The sequence below is a fragment of the Perca flavescens genome, chromosome 20 (genome assembly GCF_004354835.1).
Source record: "Perca flavescens isolate YP-PL-M2 chromosome 20, PFLA_1.0, whole genome shotgun sequence".
Taxonomy (NCBI): domain Eukaryota; kingdom Metazoa; phylum Chordata; class Actinopteri; order Perciformes; family Percidae; genus Perca; species Perca flavescens.
Genome location: NC_041350.1, coordinates 24,906,348 through 24,919,176, shown reverse-complemented (window position 1 = coordinate 24,919,176; position 12,829 = coordinate 24,906,348). Strand labels below are relative to the sequence as shown.

General features: G+C 45.2%; 1 protein-coding gene across 4 annotated transcripts in view; it reads right to left on the bottom strand.

Annotated features, from left to right (window-relative positions):
• actn1 (actinin, alpha 1) overlaps window positions 1-12,397 on the bottom strand; it is a 71,528-nt gene extending 59,131 nt beyond the window's left edge. For 3 of the 4 annotated variants that reach the window (XM_028565303.1, XM_028565301.1, XM_028565302.1), the window contains exon 1: window positions 11,898-12,396. In XM_028565303.1, coding sequence (XP_028421104.1) covers window positions 11,898-12,005 — 108 coding nt within the window. In that variant the 5' untranslated portion in view covers window positions 12,006-12,396. Of the gene's footprint in view, window positions 1-11,897 lie in introns of all 4 variants that reach the window. The other variant, XM_028565304.1, reaches the window with a different exon arrangement.
• Between the last annotated feature and the right edge of the window lie 432 nt (window positions 12,398-12,829).

The following is a 12,829-nucleotide window of genomic DNA, read 5'->3' as shown; positions in this document are numbered from 1 at the left end:
ATCTGTGTTTAAAACCACGGAAAAGCTAGAGACAAAGACAAAACTTGCTAAAGAAGTCAACTGGGGACCAACTACAACCATTAGATCTGGGAAAAGTCACTTAGTAACATTTATTCGGCTTAGCTGGTGCCCAAAACGGCTTGGGTGCTGCGCCTTGTGATGGTAAAGAAAAGCCAGACCTGAGATCAGTTGAAGAGGACATGCACACACACGTGTGTGTTCTCTGTAGAGCTCATCTCAGCCTTTTTAAGTGACCCGCAGCTCCAAATGAGCGGCTGTGACTGCTGCTGCCGTTCCCCCCTCCCTGTCTGTGTCCATGTAGAGTCCAGCCGCAGCAGCTGCCAGCATTTCACACGGCTCAAACCACTCGGCTGCCCTCGGCGCTCTAACAAGGGCCCTCCACTACGCACCGGCATGCTGCAGGCCGCCTCTCCCTGTGTAATGCTTTACCAAGGGGGTGGGGCTGTCCCAGACCAGAGGGGGTGTCTGTTACAACTTGTAATGAGATGTGCCGTGGGCACTTCAGAGCGGCCGCTGTTGTTTACGGTCGCAAATCACGGGGCGTCCGGAGCGTGTGGACTAATCCTGCGGCGGGGAACAAAGACGGAAAAGTAGTGCGGGGGGGAAAAGAAGCGTTGGTCAGTTCTTAGACTGTACCGCAAAGAGCACAGGGTCATCGGCGCGTAGCGCAACACGCCGGCAGCGAGTCAAACTCCAACTGATCGGGGAGCGCCGGCGGAGCAGACAATCGATAGCAGCCACTGATTGAAATTCAGACGTTCAATACTTGTCCCACTTTAGAAAAAAGTGGAAGAGCGCGGGACAAATGGCCTCTGGCCTCCATCAGAACACTCCCTTCCCAAGGACTCTCTAACGCAGATTGATTGATGGATTGATTTATTTCCAACATTATCACAGTACTCCGCAACATTTGGCTTTATCTCCTTTCTTTCTTTGCACTGTGGCTTTTAAATCGTTGCCTGTATTACTCACTCCTTGCCTGTAACGTTGGCCACCTAGGAAGGCTGATTCACCGCATTGAATTTAACTCCCTCTGAATTAGACTTAATTGCCTGCAGTGTAAATAAAACCCTAAGAAACATCCTGTCTACATTGTTCAAATGCCGCAATTGCCTATTTATTACACAAAGAGCAAATAATAGCGACGTTCCACGCTGTGCGCAGTGGAAGACCGGCTTCCTGATAAGGCTGGGGGGAGATTTCAACTAACTTTTTCCTTACATGCATCGCCACCCACTCAGTCACATTGGGCAGATGGGGGGAATACAGAGATGGTGGAGGGAGAGAGAGAGAGAGCAAAAAGAAAGAGGGAAGCAAAGGGGAGACAAACTAATGAGAGAGGAACCATAACTGGCATAAGGGACACTTTTGTTTTTACAGTTCTGAATTTTTGTCATTAACACTCCCAGAGTCAGCTCATCCGGGGGAAAGAATCCTGGGTTGCATGGGAAGCGATGCGTCGATAAGTTTCCGGCAGAAGAAGCAGCGGCGGATTTTGGATAAACAGCAGGAGAAGAGCTGGGGAGTCGCCACGAAAAAAGTCAAACTTCATCGAGAACACGAGCTTGACAGTAGAACGACCTTTAAGATCACTGTGATCAACTTTGATCTTACAGGTTACCACTTTCATTTAAAAGCCTTCCCTCCTCTCGACATTATGGTTAAGGACCAGTTTGGGGCAATAACTCTTTACTAAGTAACACCTTACAGTCACCTTACAGTCATGTGAATACTAATAACAAGTAGTCTAAGAGATGACGATTTGAAATCCAGTGGTTATTTTTACATTTCCTAATCCAAGTAATGCTCCATTACTTCGACAATGTGGATTGTTTGCTAGAATACGCTGAGCGCTTGTTAAAACGTAATATCTTGTTTTCTATTTCCTCATGTGTTAAAAGGAAAGTCTTTATGCTAAGCTAAGATAAGCTAAGCTAAGCTAAGCAGCTGCTGGCTCTTGCCTGATATCGAACATTGAACTCTCCACCAGGAAATTTACCAAAAATGCTCAACTTTCACTTGAAATACAGATAGAATTGTGTGGACACCTTACTCGTCTGTTGAGTAATTAGTGAAGCGATGCAGTTACTTTCAATACGTGAGAGCAATTGAAAACATTTTATAAAGTAACTTGCCAAACGCTGTTAATGGCCGAGCAAGTATATGTTGCAGGAGGGGATCACTCTGAAGCAGTAAAGAGTCACTGGAGAGCTGAGTGATGATACATTACTGACTCCAGGTTGACAGTGTGACAAAGAACGGCCTCCTGAACACGCTCTCTTTGTGCGGAGACCTGAAAGCTCCTCTGTCTGAACCTCTTCTTCCACTCTCCCTCCTTCCCTCCTTCCTTCCTCCCTCCATCCATCCCCCTCCCCCATGGAGCTCCACCTACCCAGCTACTGAATGGAAAGGTGTATCTGCTGCCTGCTTTTACCACAGTATCTATCTACGGCTTTCACTCTTCCATGAGACGCCGCACAGCTGCTCACATGTTCCCAGACTCTCCGAGCACGGTACGAGCCCCCCCCCCCCAACCTCGGCTTCAAAGGGAGCACATGCACTTGAGAACGCGTGCAGTTTGATTAATAGCATTAGCTACATGCTTCCCATGTGGGGCAGGAAAATTCCTTGGAAACATGCGGGCCGATCGCCTATAAACCCCCTCTGGGTCGTAATGCTATTGAAGACATGTGACCGTAAGTGTGTAGTGGTTCCAGACGTGTTCGAGCATCGAGCAGTTTTTGTTTTTTGTTTTTCCTGCTCCACAGGAAATGCACCTTGACCCCAAATCCCATGGTGGATGTGGAATCCCCCCCCCAAAAAAAAAAACTCCCTGTCTGGGGTCTCAAATCTGCCACCGAGCTGGGAATAAAAAACACTCCGGTCTGTGAAGGATGAATTGTCCGTTATGAAACTACGATGCAAAGCAGTCAAAACGTATCCAAACCCCTGCAAGAGTTGTTCAAATCCATTGCACAACTGGCCTTGGAACTGTTTAATGACCTAGAGCCGAGAGCTCGGAGCGGATTTCTCTATACGTTTCTAAATTTGGAGCATGGGCATGAGAAAATAAGCTATGCAAGAATTTGCATCAGGGCCCTGGCAACTCAGATAAGGCCCCGGTAATTGCTCACATTTGACTTTTCAAACAGTGAATTCTAGAACAAGATGCTTTGTACAGGCTTGATGAGGAAGAATTAATGTCCACCTTCCTGAAACAAATACAAGGGGAAATTGTTCAGGCACAAGAACTGCAACTTAAGCATGAAAATGATTTCCAGACCGAGAAAGGATGAGTGCCTTTCTTAAGACATATTGAGCTGGGATCTGCTTTCTTAATCGCTGGCAATGAAACAGGTATTTTTAAACCCAACAAAGATGTAGCACAAAACACAGAGGAGATACAGGTCACCAACATTCAAAGACAACAACAATGAAAAGTTGTTTCATGCATCTTAAAAACGTGTTGCACTCGATTATTAAATATCTAAAGCTGGAAAACAACCTGTAGTCGTTTTAGGAAGGAAGAAATTCTCCAGATGGAAGATAACAACCAATCCCATAATTGTTGGTAAGTCTGGGACTAAAAATCTTCAGCCATAGTGGCTCTGGGAGGCTACTTGAGCGGCACGTTTATCTGTGTTTTTTGCCGCCAACGGTGCCTTCCAGGCAGCGCTGCCTGGAAGGCACCGTTGGGAGGCACTGGTTATGGTTAGGTTTGGGTTAAAACAGGGTTAGGATTAAGGTTAAGGTTAGGGTTAGGGTTAGGTGCCTTGAAGGCAGCGGTCGCAGCGCAAATCTGCCATCATAATAGCAATGCGCCAAGGTCCAAATGCTCCTGGCTTTTAAAAGGGAATGGGAGATGATCTCTGATTGGTTGATTGCATGTTACGCCCAAAACACACCTATGATTAATGAAGAGACTAAGTACAACCCTTTAGAACCATGCACCCGGCGCACAGACCCTTTTTTCCGCCGTCAAACTAGCAAAAGTGGATTTGGACACGCCCTAAACGCACCTGCTCCACGCGCTTCACGCCTTAGATCATTAAAATAGGGCCCCTAATGTTTAACATCTTAGTTTAACGTTTTAGCATTCTAATATTTGCTAATTAACACTAAAAAGTATAGCCGAGTTTAACTTATTACAATTCATCCTGAGGGGGACATACCAAATTTAATGGAAACGCATCCAATAGTTGTTCACTCAAAACCACAAATGTGAACCTCATTGTGGCGCTGAAGGGAAAAGTCAAGGGATCACCAAAGTCAGGATTAATCATCCTCTGAGGACCGTGAACGCCTGTACAAAATTCCATTACAATCCACCGACCGACCGTCATCGCCATCCATAGAGCCAAACCACTAGCAAAGCTAAAACTCAAATTAGTTTGTTCACACGGTGAAAAAAAAAGCTGCTTGTTTCAGCCACTTGTAGTAAAACGACTCTCTACAAAAGGATGAATCTGCGTGAGCTGTCCCACTGACTTCTCTCTAGAGTGAACACTGCCACCAGCTCTCCAACAAGAGCCTCGCTACACCTCACCGGGGGGACGTGGAGTCAACAGATACAGGTCAGTATCGTCTGACACTCCATACACCGAGCCCGGGCCTTCAGGCTATAAAGAGTACATGGTTTCCTCCCAACCGAGAGCTTCTCATTAGCGGCACATAATAAGATGTTTCGGTTCATTATGAAACGTGCTCGATCAAACCCTGGTCCGATCGCTGACGGAGAATAAGAAAAAGGGAGGTAGGACGAGGAGTGGGTAGGAAAGTGAGCTTGTCTCGGGCTCGAGTCCTAACTGGGACTCGAGGAAAACGCGGTCAAAAGTTGAGAGTCAGCAAGAAATATTCATGTTTTAGATAGAAATGATATCCTCTTTTTTTCCTTATAAAAAGGTGGAATTACATTAATTTCAACACTGTAAATAAAATGTAAATTGCAAATGGCTATTCCTGCTAGAAGAAAAAAAAAAAGGCCCCGTTTTCAGCAGCCATTACATTAGTGTCTTGACTCTCGATGATAAACTCATCCTTAATTAATCCTGTTTAAATGATCAGATTGGATTAGTTTAAAGTAATCTTGAAGATTTTCAATTAAATAAATGTCTGCTAAGTCCCTTTGTATCGCGGAATGAGGTAACACATCGGTGACTGAGCCATTGGCCCACTGATGAAAGCCCTTACATTTGCAGTATTACGAATGTGTGTGAAGCGGCGATCTCTCTGCTAGGTTTGGGAGAAAACGGTTACTATGGCCGAACAAAAAGAAAAGAGAGATAATTACAGACAAATGGAACTTCAAAAACAAGTGCAAACTCAAAGAGGTAAAAACACACCTGAGATTACCACTTATCGCCATAGTTGCCGGCAAAGAGAAGGAAAGGGAAATCTGTAAGATTTTAATTTGAAGTCAATTCATTTAATTTTGCTTGCTTCTATGCTTAAAAACTAAAGAATCATAGTATGTCAACATATTTCTGGGTGATTACAAACTTTTGGAAGCTAGGGTAAGTCGACAAAATGCTGGTTTCAAGAGAAGACTCCTCTCAGATTCCTGAATTGAAGAAAGTTGGACTCCACCTCTAATCGGACTGAACTATGAGCACACGCGTAAGGCTGCCTGCCATAGGACGAGTGGATGGTCGGATGCTCTCTCTGGGCCCTCGCAGCTGCGTGGGGGGTCTGCTCGTGACCCCATCAATCAGGACCAACGAGACAGGGCCCTGACAGCGTGACCGGGGCGGGGCCATCGGGGAGCTCCTGTTGGGATTTATGGCCCCGGCTGGGTTAACCATGGCGAGCGAGCGGACGCAGGATTAGCAGCACCCGAGAGCATACGCCAGACTTCCATTAACATATCGTTCAACGTTCCTTACTTCTTACTCTTTCACGGAGAACGGCAGCCGACACAGAGTGTCTGAGAATGGAACACTGAGCAGCACGTCTCCTGGCGAGAAGCACACAGAAGCTGGCTCATTTCCCTGAGGCATCATGGGAGGACGCATCGGAGACACAAGACTGCCTCTCGTTGTCACCTCTCTAAAAGGAATTTCTTTGAAATATGCTAATCCACTCTCTTGCTGAGAGTTAAGACTTAAGCTCAGTTGAATATAAGGTTACAGGCAGCAGCTGGTTAGCTTAGCTTAGCATAAAGACTGGACACAGAATCAGTAGAGGGATTTAAGGCCAAGTAAGTAACATACAAGGAATTTGCCTCGGTTGTTGGTGCTTACATAAACATATTAAACAATAAAATGAACAATAAACAAATAATAAATACAGAAACAAATGACAAAATAACAATAAAGTGTTTGAATAACATTCAGAAAGAAAAAAGAAACAGGCAGAAAGCGCTAGCCTGGTTCTGTCCTAAGGTAAAGACATCTGACCTAATCTGCTGGCTGTAGCTTCGTATTTAGTGCGCAGACATGAGAGTGGTGTTGGTCTTCTGGTCTTACTCTTGGCAAGAAAGCGAATAAGATTTTATTTTTCCAAACTATTTTATGTATGGAAGAGTTTAAAAAAGTTTAAGAAGTGATGTGAAATATAGGCTTTTGTAGGCCAAAGAGCAGTTTTATCTGAGCAAGTGCTGCTCAAGGGCACTTTAAAAGGCTCTGATAACCTACTTTCTCAGTCCCCATTTGTTTACTGTGGGGGACGGGCTCCTACGGTAGGCTACATGAACTCTTCTAGAAACCGGTTGGGTTATTTCAGAGTTTCTGACTGTGAACGCAATAGCTGGGGATGTCTTTCCAAACTGAAACTTTCACAGGTGCACATTTAGTTAAGAATATTTATCGTTAAATAGAAATGTTTTTTAGGGGGGTTTATTTGAGGGAAGAGAAAGCATTAAAAGCTTTTCTCACCTTTCCAAAAAGAGAACTGATATGACCTGCAGATGTAATTCACTGACTGAACATCTCATGCAAGCACCATGTACTTGCATGGGGGGGGGGGGGGGCACGCTCATGTTTTATGTAGTGAAAAGAAGCAACATTTCAGCACATAACGCCTTTATCATGCTAGGGAGCAGAGCCACCTGCCACACAGAGACAGAGACAGAGAGAGAATTTACTCTTTCCACATTCCCTGCTTTGTCAACGCCAGTCTGCGATGCTCTCCTTCTTTTGTTAAAAGAGGGCTGCGCCAGGTGCATCATGGGAACAGTGGAATCTGATGACAGGAAGCATTTTGTGAGGTGGCCAGAGCTGACATTACACATCCTATTATGCAATTTAGCAAACGGCCACTGTCTCTTTAATAATACAGAAAACGTCACGCGCGCGTCACGCGCCTTGAGTCAGTTTCCTGAAACTTGTCAGATAATGGAACTCAACTGAAAAACAAAAGCAGGGTCGTCTTCCTTCCTGAACATTAATCGTCATGCAGTGGCGGTACGTGTTATTCTGTTCCAGGAGCAGTGAAATGTTAGGAACTGTGGATGTAGGTCAGGATGCTCGGCCCCGCCCGAGGGAGCGCTGATTAGTCAAAGTGTAAAGTGGCGACAAGACCGATGACTGATTGGCTCGGTGGGAACTGCATGCATGTCTGTCACACAAAAAGACAAGTTCCTGCACGGAGGATTCATCGAGTCTTGCGTCACAATTCCTAGAAACGTATTGACCAATACACGGTTGTTGCTGCTCATCAGCCTAAAAAACGCCCACGCCTTGATCGGTCTCCAAAAATAAATCTATTATTTCATCATTTCGCTTGGTTTCTTCACTTAAGTGTGTCAGAGAAAGACTCACAGGAGAGGTATGGTCCATGTCTGTCAGAACTGATCAATATACCAAAGATGGCTTCTCGACTTCTTGGAAATAGCAAACCCATGCCATCACTCCAATTAATTGGTTTTAATGTTCCCCAGGTCCAGGGTGGGGAATCCAAAGGGAGGCGTTTGAGGGATGGGAGAAGGGGGAGGCAGAAATTATTTTTCATTTTATTTATCCATTTTTATTGTTTTCGTCCTTCAAATTCATTGTGTTATTTGTTTTGTTTGTTTTTTCATTTAGTTGATGGCTATTTTTATGTTGATCAATGCACATACATTTGTGGATATACTTTATTGGCGATCCATCAACTTGTAACCTCACCTAATATAATGTGATGTACTAAATACCAATAAAATACTGAAAAAAGAAATGATCAATTTGAGCCTCAAAGTCACAAAGTGAGAAAAAACGGGTTTTTTATTTTTTTGGCAAAAGTGAACCAATCGTCATCAGACCAATCAGGAATGAGCGGATCTTATCTGTGAGCAGGGGAATGTGGCCGTGGGTTGGGAGTGTTTGGGAACACAGAGGTTGGGGTGTGGGCAGTGGAGGAAGAAGTATTCAGATCCTGTACTTAAGTAAAAGTACTAATACCACACTAAAAATACCCTGTTACAAGTAAAAGTCCTGCATTGAAGATGCTACTTAAGAAAAAGTATCTAAGTGTCATCAGTAACGTTTGCTTAAAGTATGTTTTACATGCGTTTTGTGTGCAAAGATCTTTTGTAAAGTAACTAAAGTGGTCAGATTAATAGTGGAGTAAAAAGTACAATATTTCTCTCTGAAATGTGTGATGTAAAAAAAGTGGCATGGACAAAAAATAAATAAATAAAACTCAAGTAAAGTACAAGTATCTCAATTGTGTTCTTAAGTACAGTACTTGAGTAAATGTACTTAGTTACATTCCACCAGTGGGTGTGGGAGATGGGAAGTGGGAGGTGGGAGGTTCACAGGGCAGGGCCGGATCGAAGCTACTGCAGCAGCCTATCTCCTTATAAGGACAAACCTGGACAAATTGGCTTCGGCAGTTAACACCTGAACTCCACCTCCCAGCTAGAAAAACAGAAAGAAAAGGCTGGAGAGTGAATAATATGGGTGAGGTGCGTGCGTTTGTTTGCAGACGAATACATAAGCAAAGTCCCGCGTCGAGAGGAAATATGTGGGAGCTGCCGCTTTAACAGTTAACATCTGGCTCAGTGTACCTGAGACACCTGGCCTCTGCAAAGACATTAAGATTCCAAGATAAGAGGAGAGCGGGGGGGGGTCAGGTTAAGACTTGCATCGGACTCAAAATATTTGAAACGCTCTCTGTCAAAGTGAACTGCAAAACGGAGCCAAACCCAAAAAGTGCTCACCGCGCAATATACACTTCTTATCTGCTTTTGAAGTGTTTAAGTCCAGTTTACCAGACTTCAGAACTCTACTTTGGCAGTTTATTTTGTGTCTGGGAGCCAAACCAGACGACTTTGGTGGTAAATGTTTGCCGTCACTTCTTGACCAACAAATGAATGGTCTTAAGGCTACGGAGAAGCACAGCAACACACAGAGAAGCACAGCTGTCAAGTTCCCAACACTGAACCAAACCAACATCTATCTTGAAGGCAAAGGAAGCACCTCCAACACGCCGGTTGATACATTTAAATACTAAACATCTCAATAATAATAATAATAATAATAATAACGATAACTGTTTTCTTGATGAGAAACAATTGGCAAAACGTGAAAGGCTTATCAGTTTATGAGCAGCAAAGCCGATTGCGGATGCCTGGAGGGAACGGTGTGTTTGTGTGTGTGTGTGTGTGTGTGTGTACACATGCATATGGATATGTGAATAATTTATACTTTATTAATCCCACAAGGGAAAAATTCCAATGTTTTCACTCTGTTGTTATTACACACAGGCCTGAATTACACACACATGCTCAGTACCTCTACGTGCACTAATGGAGAGATGTCAGAGTGAGGGGGCTGCCCATGGATAGGCGCCCTGAGCAGTTGGGGGGTTCAATGCCTTGCTCAAGAGCACCTTGGCAGTGCCCAGGAGGTGAACTGGCACCTCTCCAGCTACCAGTCCACCACCGTACTTATATCATACCGTACAGGGGACTTGACCCAGCCACCCTCCGGTTCCCAACCCAACTTCCTGCAGACTGAGCTACTGCCACCCCTGTGTGTGTGTGTGTGTGTGTGTGTGTGTGTGTGTGTGTGTGTGTGTGTGTGTGTGTGTGTGTGTGTGTGTGTGTGTGTGTGTGTGTGTGTGTGTGTGTGTGTGTGTGTGTGGCTCCGAGGACAGAGGTGCATGCCTGCCAAGGGGGCTGCAGTCTTCCCTCTCAGCCCCTGATTGTGTTCGTCTACTCCGATCTCAACACAGCCATTATTATTATTATTATTATTATTATTATTATTATTATTATTATTATTATTATTATTACTGCCTTCTTGTGGAGAGGAACGGATGAATAAAAAGATCCTCACTCTCTGCAGGATGATTAGATCAACGAGGGTCATGCAGGCACAGAAATATGCGGGTCATCATAGGAAAGTATTTCAGCCAGGATGGAAGACTGTGATCCAGGCTGGGAGGAGGAGGGGGGGAGGATGCGTGAGCCAACTGTCATGGGTTACTGCTTCCCTCAGGCATGTGTAAACTCTCTTTATAGCATGATGCGTTTAAGGCACTGCAGACGTAGCAGCATGAGATGATGTCCAGCCCTGTCTAACGTCCACACCTGACATCAGCCATGCATACCTTTCCTTCCCCCCCCCTTCCTCCTTTAATTCGCTTTCGACCGGTAGCAGCCTGCCGATGACATAATCCAGGAAACTAGAAGCTGAGAGCTTGCAGAGCAAGAAAGAAACTAAAGGGGAAAGTTTTCCAGCGGCAGCGAGAGGGGCCGATTATTACCATTTTTGGGCACGCTTGCTCCCATGCAAGCCCAGCCCAAACCGCAGCGCTTACTCAGATTCCACAGCGATTTTCCTCCCCGTTTTTCAAAGCGGAGGAAAAGTATGGGGAGCAAGGGAAAAAAAAATAAAATAAATAAAAAGAGTAACACCCCCCTTCTCGAAACAGGCCATTCATACTCTTGTCTGGACAAAAAGAGCAGCAGCTGTTGGACGCGTGTAGGTGATTCGGCTCGTTAAAAGACAATATATGGATGGCTTACAGCCCTATATTATAGAGATGGCCCGTGTGCGCGCCGGGTTATGGAGCTCATATTCATCCACGGGGGGGGGCGGGGAAGGAAAGCAGTAGCCTAATTTATTGAGAAAGGTAAAAGACGAATAAACTAGATTCCAGCCTGTGGCCTGGATATAGCAAACAACATTCCTACACAACACAGAAATGCCCCCAGAGAAGTCTGTGGCATGCGTAAGTTAGCCAACCAGCTAAATAAATGAGTTAAGGTGCATATGGGGGTTTATAGCCCCCACCTCCCACACCCAAACACACACACACACTCCACCACCACCAACCCCCCACTCCCGGGGTTGTTAAGCATGGGCTAATCCACGTCGCATCATAAGCCAGATGACAGGAGGGGCCAGTCACACACCATATGCAGTCAAGCGCATGGCTGACATCTGTTGCGCTAGAAAGGTGGGCGTCCTGTCCAGTTTTTAAGCGCTTTTCTAACTCCCGCCCCCCCTTTTTTTTTTTTTTTTTACTCCCCTATTCTTCTACTCCCTTCCCTCCTGCTCCAGGATATTTCATAACGCTATAGCCTACAGGATGTGTGCTAGAGTGTGGGAGATGCGGAGGCGAGAAAAGTTTTTGGAGCACAGTCAGCCTCCTGATATGAAGTAGCCGAGGAAGCCGCGCAGGTGATAGCCGGAGCCATAATGAGGCAGATAATTAAAGTAGCCCAAACAGCTGCCGTTCGGTGTTTGGCGCTGCCCACAGTCGCTGCGGTTTAGGCTAACGGATCGAGCTGCAGTCAATCTAATTCATGTGTGATAATAATAATAATAATAATAATACTAATAATAATATTAACCAACTTTATTATTATGCTGTTATAGTCAATGTCAACACAAGCAACAACCGCGTACACTTCCGCACCTTTCCACCGGAGGTGGAAGGAAGTCACTCACCTTTCTCTGCTGCTTCTCCCATGCAGGATCCAGGAGGAGATCCCGATCCCAGTCATCTTCCTGATGCATATAGTCAATTTCTCCGTCATACTCGTCCATATTATGCATGTCTGTATTATAGATAGATATATAGCCTAGACGCTCTCTGCTTCTCTGGTGTCCCCCGGTCCTCGGCGCGGCGCGGTGACGTTTTACAGCAGTAGTATATTAGCTTGCTCGGTCTACTCTCCGCCACGCATTCAAGACGGTGTGTGGATGAAATTAACGGTCCACCCCCGGCTTCCCCTCTCTCTCTCTCTCTCTCTCTCTCGCTCGCTCGCTCGCTGCCTCTGCCTCTCTCTGTCTCTTTCTCTCTTTCACCTTCCAACTCTGCCTCTGTTCTCTCTATCTGCTCTGGTGTTGTTGCCCAGCGGCGGTTCTCCGCGGTAGACAGGTCTAGCAGCGAGGAGCGACAGACGCAAAAACTTTGCTTCAGACAACATTGAATCGATAACCGACCGAGGGATCCGATTGGACGCCTCGGGGCGCACACGACCCGCCTCCTCGAAGCGGATTGGCTGGGTTCGGCTGTCAAGTGTGGCTTTATAGGCTACCCAAGGTTGACTGCATATAGGTTGATCTGACTGCGAGGATACTCACTACTGTAGTGAGAATAAAGTAAGTGTAACGCGTTACTTCAGGCGGTGACGTTACATATCTAACTTTTCAAGAATCAACACAAACATCTTTTAACAATTGCTGACGAGGCAGTTTTGTTAATATTGGGTGGTTTTTTTTTTTTCAGCAGTGGTTTAAGACGTAAGCTGGTTAGATCCTTTACTTTGGTCAAATTAGCAATACCCACTGGTGCAATGTAACTAAGTAGGTTACATTTACTCAAGCACTGTACTATTTTTTTTTATTTTATTTTATTCTACTTTATAGTCTCTTTC